Below are 13,423 nucleotides of genomic sequence, written 5' to 3'. Positions count from 1 at the left end.
TCACATATCTGTTACTTAATATTGGCAAACATCTTCTACAGGAGACCCAATATTTCTACCACCGAGACAATTCAGGAAAACAACTAGCAGAAAGATACTGTGGGTAACTCTGACGGCTCAGGCCTAATAAAGCTGCTGCAGCAGCTCCCAGCTGACAGAACCACCTCAGTAAAGTCTTCACTTCCTCTTTACTCAATCAGGGGTCTGTTTCAGCTCCACGCATTGACAAAAGTGTGTTTTTTTGCCTGAGAAAAGCTGAATTGAAAAACTATCCAGGGGTTTATCCAGTTTATTTATTTTACTACTTTTAACTATATCTTTTATTTATTTTACTATGTTTATCTGTTTGTTTGATTGTATTGTTTTATTTATAGCATCATTTTAGATTTATACACTTATTATTTATTGCTGATTGGTATATGGAAATGTTTTATTGTTGATTCTATGTACAGCACTTTGGAGATGTTTTTGTTGTTTAAATGTGCTATACAAATAAAGTGCATTAGATTGGATTTATCCACCCTGAGGTCACCTGGAATTATTATTATTATTATTCTGATGTTACTTAGCTGCTGCTGGGGACATATAACGATGTCTTAATACGATACATAAATGCAATATATATCCAAAATATGACAACACCGTAAAAACTAGGGGCCTCATTCACCAATATCTTCTTAAGAATCTTCTTAGATTCTTTCTTAAGTCCTTCTTAAGAAGATTTCTAAGAAGACCCTACGTCAGATTCATCAACGTGTTCTTAAATTGATGAATGCCATCTCCTCATAAATAGAGCGGGAGTGCCAGGTGAGTCTAATTAACATATAATTAGCATAGGTAACCGCCCATTAATGCCCATAAAAGGGCATAAAAAGGAGTGCAGGGCCGTGTGGAGACGCCTCACAGAGGAAACAGCAATTTTATATTGTTGTGCAATTATTTATTGTTTGTGCAGCACTTTGAAAACCTTCACTGTAATAAATGATTCACTGGTAATTTCCTTTTACTTAATATATTTGATAAAATGTATTAAATATAAATGCGTCCTTGATTTTGAGGCAGTTGTTTAAGTAACTTTAATATAAAAATGTTTGAGATAGAATCTACTTATTTTGATCACATTAAATATAATCTTTATGTGTCTGTAATTCTAAATCAAGACAATTTGGAATGAATCCAACACAATAGAATTAGTCCTTTTTTAATTGACACTTAACACTTCCTGTTAAGTTGTTATTAACTCAACTTGTAACATAGTTAGATTTAATTAATAATATTGCGTGCAATCTGTTGCCTCAATTTTATTGCACGCAATATTATTAATTAAATCTAACTACGTTACAAGTTGAGTTAATAACTAAACAGGAAGTGTTAAGTGTCATTTAAAAACAGACTAATTCTATTGTGTTGGATTCATTCAAAATTCTCTTGAATATTAAATAATTTTTAACATACCATCTATTTGCCATTTATAAACGATATAGTTAGTTAAACATTAATAAAAATATGTATTTACCATTCTAAATGGCCTTTTTATGGTTTAAAAATGATGATTAAACATTAATAAACTATCTGTTTACCATTTATAAATGATATTTATTCTAAAGTGTTACTCTCTTTTTAAAAATAAAACATAAGATGTGCTATAGCTATTGTTTATCTTGTTTTACAGTGTCGTGTTTGCTAAAATTGTGCTCTATAAATAAAGTGGATTGGATAATGTCAATAACAAATGGTGCCCCTCCAGCGTTTAATTTTTCCACCCCTGTGGTGAGGAATCCACAGATTTTGTTCCTCCTTTAAAACTCTCTACTGAAGACAATTCAGCACTTTTCAGTTGTCCATCTGAGTGAACAGCTACACTTCTATTTTAATCAATACGGCTGTCTAGACAAGTCGCACTACAGCTCACATGTATTTTCTACAGTTTTAGAGGGCATATAATGCAAAGAGCTGCTGTGGCGGGGGCGTTCTGCTTCAGGTACCACTGAGACAATGAAATGTGATCCAGAGAGTCCACTTAGACTCTCAGGGAAATGAGACTGAAGGCTGTATAACATTATGTAGCTCTAAAAATTGTTATATATGTATTATAATGAGAAGTCCATTGTCCATGAGGCAAGATGTGTTGTAAGTTCTTTGTATTTTCATCTAGAAAACCTTACAGCAGGAGTCTCAAACTCAAATTACCTGGGGGCCGCTGGAGGCAGGATCAAAATGACCAAATAAAGACACAAAATTACTAAAAAAAAGACACAAAATGACCAAAAAAAGACACAAAATTATGAAAAAAAGACACTAAATGAATGAAAAAACACTAAATTACTTAAAAAGGCTCAAAATGACAAATAAGACACAAAATTACCAAAAAATACACAGAATTACCCAAAAAAAGACAAAATTATTTAAAAAAGACACAAAATGACCCAAAAAAGACACAAAATGACCAAAAAAGACACAAAATGACGGGGAAAAAGCTAAATTACTTAAAAAATAAACAAAATGACCAAAAAAGACACAAAATTATTTTAAAAAGACACAAAATGACCAAAAAAGACACAAAATGACCCAAAAAAGACACAAACTTATGAAAAAAGACACAAAATTATGAAGAAAAGACACAAAATGAATGAAAAAAAGACACAAAATTATTTAAAAAAGACACAAATATTTTAAATTATGTAAAATGATCTGCTTTGATTTATATTTTGTTAAACATGGTTTTCTCACATAAAAAGTAAAAAGAATTAGGGGGAAAAAAGGGTCTAGAAGCACATCTACTCTTTCTCCCTCAATGGAAACTTTTGGATCAATAGACACGGATTTGCTTAACTCTAAATCCGTGGAATAGCCACGGAATCACTCCGTGAAACTGACACGGATTTGGCTACAATGCAAGTTAATGACAGTCATATCCCGTGGCTTACTTTTTTGGTAATTTTGTGTCTTTTTTTGGTCATTTTGTCTTGTATTAAATAATTTTGTGTATTTTTTTGGTAATTCTGTGTATTTTTTGGTCATTTTGTGTCTTGTTTGTCATTGTGTGTCTTTTTTTTAAGTAATTTTGTGTTTTATTCAGTCATTTGGTGTCTTCTTTTGTAATTTTGTGTCTTTTTTGGTTCTTTCTTGTCTGTTTTGGTCATTTTTTATGTCTTTTTTAAGAAATTTAGCTATTTTCTGTGTCTTTTTTTTATTTATTTTGTGTCATTTTGATACTGCCTCCAGCAGCCCCCAGGTAACTTGAGTTTGAGACCCCTGATCTAAATAATGACTGTTACATATTCATCTGCTCTTGATGTCACAGTTGGATGGGAATTTAATTATAATGATTCCAAATGTTGATTTTGTGATTTATAAAACTCCAAATAAATAGAAGTTTAAAAAAAATGTAAAAAAAAATGTTTTGAATAATTTTAAAAAACCAACATGTGGGAAATCAACATGAATATTTAATAAATTTTTACTTGCAAGAAATTAAAATTAAAATGGGTTTTAAAAAAAGGCGGAGGGGATAAACATGTGTATCATTAGTGTTAAAATTCCTCAGCTTCAGAGGGAGCACGAGGAGAAAAAGAAGCACTGCTTTAAAGTCTGCTGATCTTCAAGAACCATTAAAACTTTCTATTTTTATCATTATCAGATTTCCTTCTGATTCATGCTTTCAGTTATCTGACTGCACATCCAATCGATGTTTGTATAACTGGCATTAGACATTAGAGCGACTGAACATTTCCTCCTCTCAAGCCTCAATCAATTCCTCTTTCAACTTTGATTTTACGCCTTTCTTTTGTGCAAAAGGTGCCGTTATTGAAATATCTATTCTCAAACTAAAGCTGGCTGAGGTAAAAACACTGGCTGTGAACATGAACATGGCCTCAGTTTAATGTAATTACATTAATGTGTTTACATGCATGGAATCAGACACTTCTGCAGGGCATTGATGTTTTCACATTACTGTGATATTAGCCGCAAATTATTGTCATAACTCGAGTACAGCCAATAATTAAACAATTATGTGTAAGTAAACATAGCCTGCCATTAACAATGTCTGTCACTGTGTTTTATCTCTCGCTCACACATTTGCTCACTATTCTCGCTTTTCACTCTCTTTCTCTCTGTTTTAATCAGACGCCATCTGTCTCTCCTTCTTTTTCTTTCCTCCTATTTCCATTGAAGGGTTCATTTTCCGTTAAGAGCTAGCAATGGTTCTTGAAAAGACAGCAGGAGTCTCAAACTCAAATTACCTGGGGGCCGCTGGAGGCAGTATCAAAATGACCAAAAAAAGACACAAAATGACAGAAAAAAAAACTAAATTACTTAAAAAAGACACAAAATGACCAAAAATTTCACAGAATTAACAAAAAGTCACAAATGTATTTTAAAAAAAGACACAAAATCACCAAAAGACACAAAATTACAAAAAAAGACAAAAAATTACTTTTAAAAAAGACACAAAATTACGAAAAAAGACAAAAAAATACTTTAAAAAAGACATGAGATGACAAAAAAAGAAACAAAATGACTGAAAAGAACATTAAATTACTTAAAAAAGACACAAAATTACAAAAAAAGACACCAAATGACCAAAAAATTCACAGAATTAACAAAAAAGACACAAATGTATTTTAAAAAAGACACAAAATCTCCAAAAGACACAAAATTACAAAAAAAAGACACAAAATGACGAAAAAAGAAACAAAATGACAAAAAACGAAACAAAATGACTGAAAAAATATTAAATTACTTAAAAATGACTCAAAAATAAGCAAAATGGCACACATTTGCTGACTATTCTGGCTTTCCACTCGCTTTCTCTCTGTTTTAATCAGACGCCATCTGTCTCTCCTTCTTTTTCTTTCCTCCTATTTCCATTGAAGGGTTCATTTTCCGTTAAGAGCTAGCAATGGTTCTTGAAAAGCCGAGTAAAAGTTCTTAAAATGACTGATAAATGGGACTATTTCTCTCCTGTGTGATGCACTCAGCTCCATTTCCATTGTCTCTCTGTTAGAGTGGCTGGAAGTTTTCAAGTATACCTTTATATGATGGAAAAGTGACTAACTCCATTCACTGTCTTATTATAGAAACATTATTATAGAAACATAGTGCAGCCACTGCAGTCAGAGCTGTGTCCAAGAGGAGAGATGTGTTGTAAGTTCTTTGTATTTTCATCTAGAAAACTTTACAGCAGGAGTCTCAAACTCACATTACCTGGAGGTCGCTGGAGGCAGAATCAACATGACCAAACAAAGACACAAAAATACTTAAAAAAAGACACAAAATGACCAAAAAAAAGACACAGAATTACTAAAAAAAATTCACAAAATGAATGAAAAAAACACTAAATTACGTAAAAAGGCACAAAAAGACAAATAAGACACAAAATTACCAAAAAATACACAGAATTACCAAAAAAAAGACAAAATTATTTAAAAAAGACACAAAATGACCAAAAGAGACACAAAATTATTTTAGAAAAGACATAAAATTACCCAAAAAACACACAAAATGACCAAAAAAACACACCAATTTTTTTTTTTAAAAAGACATAAAATTACCAAAAAAATACACAAAATGACGGGAAAAAAGCTAAATTACTCAAAAAAGAAACAAAAGACACAAAATTATTTTAAAGACACAAAATTACGAAAAAAAAGACACAACATTACCAAAAAACACACACAATTATTTTTAAAAAGACACTAAATTATTAAAAAAAGACACAAAATTACCAAAAAAAGACACAAAATTACAAAAAAAGGACACAAAATTATTACAACATAACCTGACGTTCTAAATTCTCACATATTGTAATGCAACACTTGCAACGCAACAAAACAACAGGCTCTGTTTACTAGTGTTGACCTTCCTGTTTACCTCTCCCCCATAATAAATCTGTATAGTGGTTGTTTTTCCAAAACACATTGATCTTGATTTAATCCAAAACTTCTTAATCATGATATAAATTGTAGGGAAAGCACAATTATCATTCACAAATGATGATCAACACCCTCATTACTTCACTTTATTGCAAATAATAAAAATAAAACAGCAGACTTACTTGTTTTTTCAGTCCATCGATCACGTCTTCCAGCAGCCGCTCCTCCTCCCCCGCCTCAGGTGAGCTCACGATAAAATCCACGTCATGACCGAACTCCTTCCCCCTGGAGACAAATCATTATATATATAATCATCTTTTAGTCACAGCTCCTAACTGATGCAGAGGGAAGCTATTAAAAGCACAGGCCATACTAATGCCATTGACTTTCTTCATTATTCTAACAAGTCATTTTTGGGGTTATTTTGTTTCTTTTTTGGGTCATTTTGTGTCTTTTTTGGTCATTTTGTGTCTTTTTTGGGTCATTTTGTGTCTTTTTTGGTCATTTTGTGTCTTTTTGGGGTAATTTTGTGTCTTTTTTGGTCATTTTGTTTCTTTTTTGGGTCATTTTGTGTCTTTTTTTGGGGTCATTTTGTTTCTTTTTTGGGTCATTTTGTGTCTTTTTTTAGTCATTTTGTGGGGTTTTTTGGTAATTTTGTTTCCTTTTTGAGTCATTTTGTGTCTTTTTTGGTAACTTTGTTTCCTTTTTGGTCATTTTGTGTCTTTTTTATCATTTTGTGTCTTTTTTGGTAATTTTTTTCTTTTTGGGGTTATTTTGTTTCTTTATTTGGTCATTTTTGGTTAATTTGTGTCCTTTTTTGGTCATTTTGTGTCTTTTTTTGTCATTTTGTGTCTTTTCTGGTCATTTGTTTCCTTTTTTGGTCATTTTTTGGTCATTTTGTGTCTTGTCTGGTCATTTTGTGTCTTGTTCTGGTCATTTTGTTTCTTTTTTTGGTCATTTTGAGTCTTTTTGGTCATTTTGTGTCTTTTCTGGTCATTTTGTTTCTTTTTTTTGGTCATTTTTTGTCATTTTGTGTCTTTTCTGGTCATTTTCAAGTCATTTGTCCTGAGTTGTTAAGTGTTAAAGCTTCTTTTTGTTGCCTCAGCTGTCAGAGCTTTAACTTTAATGAGAATCATCATTTTCTGCTTGGATCAGAGTCATAAAACAGCCCATATGGACCCTGACTGAGCTTCACTGGATATTTCCTCCGTCAGCACAACTGCAGCAGTGATTATGAAGCGATTATTATCAGCAGGAGCAGATAGAGCACGTCGTACACAAAGACACCAGATCTGTTATCACTCAGTTCTTAAATCACTCAGTGATGTTTCTGAAGATGCACCTTGACATGATTGATGTCTAATTATTTATTTCATTAGTCCTTTAACTCAGCTGTTCTCAACCTGGGGGTCGGGACCCCAATTGGGGTCTGTCTCCACTGTGTTAATGTGTTAATGTCTTTTCATCTTTTTGGTCACTTAATGTCTTTTTTTGGTCATTTTGTGTTCTTTTTTAGTCATTTTGTGTCTTTTATTAGTCATTTTGTGTCTTTTCTGGTCATTCTGTGGTCAATTTGTGTCTTTTTTGGTAACTTTGTTTCCTTTTTTGTCATTTTCTGTCTTTTTTTGGTAATTTTTTTCTTTTTGGGGTTATTTTGTTTCTTTTTTTTTGGTCATTTTTGGTCAATTTGTGTCTTTTTTTTGGTCATTTTGTGTCTTTTTGGTCATTTTGTGTCTTTTCTGGTCATTTTGTTTCTTTTTTGGGTAATTTTTTTTCTTTTTGGGGTTATTTTGTTTCTTTTTTGGGTCATTTTTGGTCATTTTGTGTCTTTTTTTGTCATTTTGTGTCTTTTTTTGGTAATTTTTTTCTTTTTGGGGTTCTTTTGGTCAGCTAATGTTGCGACCACAATTTTGAGTTAGCATTGATACGCTAATGGCTACTCTTGTAGCTGTAACAAGCAGCGCTGCTAGCATCAGTTAGCCGCTAGCATCAGTTAGCCGCTAGCATCAGTTAGCCGCTAGCTTTCGCTAATGACCGAATTTCACCGCTTTCCTGCATTTCCCAACAAAGAAATAAGAGTTATCAGAACTATTGTCCCTTGTTGTGAACCCCAACTTAAAGATATAAGTAACAACAACTCACCAACTTGTTTTTGAGCAGACAACTGGCTTCCTTTGTTGTGCTAACTTACATTATTGCCCTAAATGTCAATAATTTATATTTCCAAGTTTTACCAACTTAAATCACTGTTTTAGGCCAAAAAATACAAGTTGGCTTTTTTGCAGTGTACACATTTAAAAAAAGTCAACAAGAAAAAAAAAACTTGTGTGTGTGTGTGTGTGTGTGTGTGTGTGTTTGAGTCCTTCTGTGGTGAATTGACCACCTGTCTGAGTCTCTTCCCTGCTTCTCACTCTTTAGAGTGACTCAAAAAGCTGTCAGATGAAATGATGAAAAGAAACAGTTGGTTGCTGTGATTATAGTAAAACAACCTCATATTTCAGCTTTTTTCCTACAGTCATGACAGAAATAACACACAGCAAACACCACGCGGTAAAGAAATCCTGTTGCTTTTACAGAAAAAGAAAAAAAAAGGCAGCTGTGGTTACCAGAATAATTCTGCAAAAAAATACAGTACAATCTGCAACTTTTTTCGTGCAGATTTGCCACTTTAAATCTCTTAAATCTGTGACTTTTTTCTTGTAGATTTTCCACTTTAATCTAGTAAATTTGCAACTTTTTTCTCGAAATATTACCTGAAGGTAAGTGGTGAACTGCCAGAGGTAAATAAAAAAAGGTAAGCTTAACCAAAACTGGAAAATAATGTACATTTCAGAATTATACAAGTAGGCCTTTTTCAGGGAACAAGAAATGTGTTAACAACTTAACTCTATGGAGTCTTGGGCTATTTTGTCCATTTTTGAATTCTTTTCATGTCTTTGTAAGTCATTTTGTGTCTTTTTTTAGTCATTTTGTGTCTTTTTTTAGTCATTTTGTGTCTTTTTTTGGTCATTTTGTGTCTTTTTTAAGTCATTTTGTGTCTTTTTTTAGTCATTTTGTGTCTTTTTTTGGTCATTTTGTGTCTTTTTTAAGTCATTTTGTGTCTTTTTTTAGTCATTTTGTGTCTTTTTTTAGTCATTTTGTGTCTTTTTTTGGTCATTTTGTGTCTTTTTTAAGTCATTTTGTGTCTTTTTTTCGTCATTTTGTGTCTTTTTTTGTCATTTTGTGTCTTTTTTTGGTCATTTTGTGCCTTTTTAAGTCATTTTGTGTCTTTTTTAAGTCATTTTGTGTCTTTTTTTTGGTCATTTTGTGGCTTTTTTTTTCATTTTGTGTCTTTTTTTACTCATTTTGTGTCTTTTTTTGGTCATTTTGTGTCTTTTTTTAGTCATTTTGTTTGTTTTTTTTCATTTTGTGTCTTTTTTGGTCATTTTGTGTCTTTTTTTGGTCATTTTGTGTCTTTTTTTGGTCATTTTGTGTCTTTTGGTGTCTTTTGGTGTCTTTTTTTTGTCATTTTGTGTCTTTTTTTGGTCATTTTGTGTCTTTTTTTGGTCATTTTGTGTCTTTTGGTGTCTTTTTTGTCATTTTGTGTCTTTTTTAGTCATTTTGTGTCTTTCGGGGTCTTTTTTTGTCCTTTTTTGGTCGTTTTGTGTCTTTTTTTAGTCCTTTAGTCCAACATAAAATGTGATTTTGAATCTGTTTTTTACTTTCAAAACACTATCATGCTCAATAAAGAATTATAAATGTTGCAAATGTGCATTAATTTCAGAGTACACTGAGACATTAAACTGCATCATTTTCAATTAAACTCTGGAAAAGTTGGTGTGTTCTAAAACTTTTGACCAGTAGTGTATATACTGTAATTTTTTTACGGAAATTGCATGGTTGAGTGGCTACCTGCCAGCCATCGTTTCAAACTGATCATCACCTGCTGACGCACGCCGCCACTCACCGACCCTTTGATAAACAAAAGGGGAAGTCATACAGACGTTAGCACACACGGAAAAGGCGGAAAGAGAACAAATGTTGGTGTAGATATGGCTGCGGAGGAGCAGGCTAAGCTGCTTGTTTGATCTCTCTCTGCGCCTCGAAAAAACATGAGTGACGGCAGCGAGAGCGAGGAACATTAAAGGAGGCTGAGAACGGCTTCAAAGGTCAGCGTGGCTAATTCAGGGAGCAGGAAGTATTAGAAAACAGCCATTAGAGCTCCACGAGGCACCGTAATGTTAATGGTTAGCGTCAGAGAGCATGTAGACAGGATGAGAGGCTGCTCACAGCTTCACTCAGCAGATACAGAGTCAGTCATTTAATTTGCACCTTAACTGTCTGTTATTTATTCCCTTTTTGGTAACAATAACCAACTAAGTACACTGCAAAAAAGCCAACTTGTATTTTTTGGCCTAAAACAGTGATTTAAGCTGGTAAAACTTGGAAATATAAATTATTGACATTTAGGGCAATAATTGTGACATCATGGTATTTCTCCATTAATTTGGCATGAAAATTTTATATTTTTTACAGCAAAACTGTGTGTTTTCGACAGTTCATGACAATAAAAATTTTGTGCTAATCGTTGTTTTACGGTAATTAAAAGTGTCCACTACGGTGATAGACAATAATGTAATACTGTAAGTTAGCGCAACAAAGGAAGCCAGTTGTCTGCTCAAAAACAAACTCTTATTTCTTTGTTGGGAAATTCGGTCATTAGCGAAAGCTAGCGGCTAACTGATGCTAGCGGCGCTGCTTGTTACAGCTACAAGAGTAGCCATTAGCGTATCAATGCTAACTCAAAATTGTGGTTGCAACATTAGCTGGCAGAAGTTAGCAGAAGTAAGGATTAAAAGTTATTACAATGTTAAATTATAAATTAGTACAACTTACAGTTGAGTTGACAAAAATCTGAATTCAGAGTTGAGCAAACTCAAAAACAAAACTTAAAATATTTAGTTTAATTGACATTTAGGGCAATAATGTAAGTTAGCACAACAAAGGAAGCCAGTTGTCTGCTCAAAAACAAGTTGGTGAGTTGTTGTTACTTATATCTTTAAGTTGGGGTTCACAACAAGGGACAATAGTTCTGATAACTCTTATTTCTTTGTTGGGAAATGCGGGAAAGTGGTGATATTCATTAGCGAAAGCTAGCGGCTAACTGAAGCTAACGGCTAGCTGATGCTAGCGGCTAACTGATGCTAGCGGCTAACTGATGCTAGCGGCGCTGCTTGTTACAGCTACAAGAGTAGCCATTAGCGTATCAATGCTAACTCAACATTGTGGTCGCAACATTAGCTGACATTTCATAGCAGCGTTACAATCGTGCCAATTCAGCACATTGCAGAAGTTAGCAGAAGTAAGGATTAAAAGTTATTACAAGGTAAAATTATAAGTTAGTACAACTTACAGTTGAGTTGACAAAAATCTGAATTCAGAGTTGAGCTAACTCAAAAACAAAACTTAAAATATTCAGTTTAATTGTCCAACTTAAAAGTTTGTTGCCTTGAAATTTTGAGTTCACCCAACTTTTCTTTTTTTGCAGTGTGGTTTATAAACCAATTATTAACCATTTACAAAGTGCTATACATATTTAATCGTTAAATGTTTTCAACCAATTTCTTAAAGGTATATGAATCATTTCAAAATCATTAACATACTTAATATTAAAAATGTTATAATGAGTGCAACCAAAACTATTAATAAACTATTAATTATAATTTAATTGTTTGTTAATGGTAAAGTAACTATAAACTTACATTAATATACCATCTTTTTACCATTTATAAATTATATAGTTAGTAAAAACATTAATAAAAATATATATTTATCATTGTAAATGGCCTATTTATGGTTTATAAATGATGATTAAACATTAATAAACTATCTGGTTACCATTTATAAAGGAAATTTATTGTAAAGTGTTAGCCTCTTTTTAAAAATAAAACATAAGAGGTGGGAGTTCTTCCTTTGACACCTTCAGTGGTATTTATGTAGACCTTTAGGTGAAACGTTGACACCTCTATAATGAGTTGAGTGGTTGGACGCCACGACTGGAGACGGATCTCAGATCTCCATCTGCTGAACCAGCAGAACCTCCAGCACTGGTAACACTGGTAACACTGGTAACTCTGGTAACACTGGTAATTGGCTTCGCTGAGACTCAACAACACTTCCAGCTCGTTGTTGTTAAGTGAATCTCTCTGCTCGTCTCTGCTGAGCAGCAAAACGCACTCAAGTGCACCGCTAACTGCTTAATGTGAGCCATGAATAGCAGAAATATAGTGAAGCAGGAGCAGAGATCATCAGCATTGAGTTTACCTGCAATCAGAGCTTGGAAACAAGGTGACTTTTTTAATCAAAGCATTGGAAACACTACGGCCTATATGTCACTTTGTCACATATTCTCTACTGGAAGGGCACCAACAGGGAACTTTATCATGTTTTTTCATTTAAGGGCACCTACACTGCAAAAAAAGAAAAGTTGGGTGAACTCAAAATTTCAAGGCAACAAACTTCAATAAAATTATAAGTTGGACAATTAAACTAAATATTTTAAGTTTTGTTTTTGAGTTTGCTCAACTCTGAATTTCTCTGGCACGATTGTAACGCAGCTATGAAATGTCAGCTAATGTTGTGACCACAATTTTGAGTTAGCATTGATACGCTAATGGCTACTCTTGTAGCTGTAACAAGCAGCACCGCTAGCATCAGTTAGCCGCTAGCGTCAGTTAGCCGCTAGCTTTCACTAATGACCGAATTTCCCAACAAAGAAATAAGAGTTATCAGAACTATTGTCCCTTGTTGTGAACCCCAACTTAAAGATATAAGTAACAACAACTCACCAACTTGTTTTTGAGCAGACAACTGGCTTCCTTTGTTGTGCTAACTTACATTATTGCCCTAAATGTCAATCATTTATATTTCCAAGTTTTACCAACTTAAATCACTGTTTTAGGCCAAAAAATACAAGTTGGCTTTTTTGCAGTGTGTTAGTGCACTGCATCTTGTTTTCTCCACTGAAATGGGAATTTAGGGGACACATTATCTTGTATTCATTACGGGAAGGACACTTTTGAGAGCATTTAATCCCATTTAACCTTTGTGATTGAACATATACAGGATACTTTACCTTTTTTTCTCCACTGGTAGGGCATTTAATCACATTAAATCACATTTTCTACAGTGTTAGGGCAACCTAGAGGGAACTTTATCATGTTTTCTCCATTTAAAGGCTATTAGTGCACTGCATCTTGTTTTCTCTACTGAAAGGGCACCTTTAGGGGACACTTTATCTTATATTCTTTACCGGAAGGACACTTTTGAGAGCATTTAATCACATTTTTTACACTGGTAGTGCACCTTAAAGGGTACTTTATTATGTTCTTTAAAGCATTGCATCTTGTTTTCACCACTAGAAAAGGAACCCTGGAGGGTAATTTTTTAGCATTGTTTATCTACCAAAGGGGAATTCAAGAATGCACTTTTGTTTGCTGCCTTTATTCAAACATTACGGCACTAAGGGGGGCATTATTTGCCCCTCAACCCTCTGAGTCCATCCACCA

The 13,423-nt window shown here is 33.3% G+C and overlaps 1 protein-coding gene across 1 annotated transcript in view; it reads right to left on the bottom strand.

Moving 5' to 3' along the window:
- The window catches only part of dntt (deoxynucleotidyltransferase, terminal), a 197,702-nt gene that overhangs the window by 88,968 nt on the left and 95,311 nt on the right, over positions 1–13,423 (bottom strand). The window contains exon 8 of the mRNA XM_059359923.1: positions 6,059–6,161. Coding sequence (XP_059215906.1) covers positions 6,059–6,161 — 103 coding nt within the window. The remainder of the gene's footprint in view (positions 1–6,058; positions 6,162–13,423) is intronic.

This window comes from Centropristis striata, chromosome 20, assembly GCF_030273125.1.
Source record: "Centropristis striata isolate RG_2023a ecotype Rhode Island chromosome 20, C.striata_1.0, whole genome shotgun sequence".
In the NCBI taxonomy this organism is placed as follows: domain Eukaryota; kingdom Metazoa; phylum Chordata; class Actinopteri; order Perciformes; family Serranidae; genus Centropristis; species Centropristis striata.
Note: the sequence above shows the minus strand (reverse complement) of the source record. Positions and strands in the feature narration are given on the sequence as shown.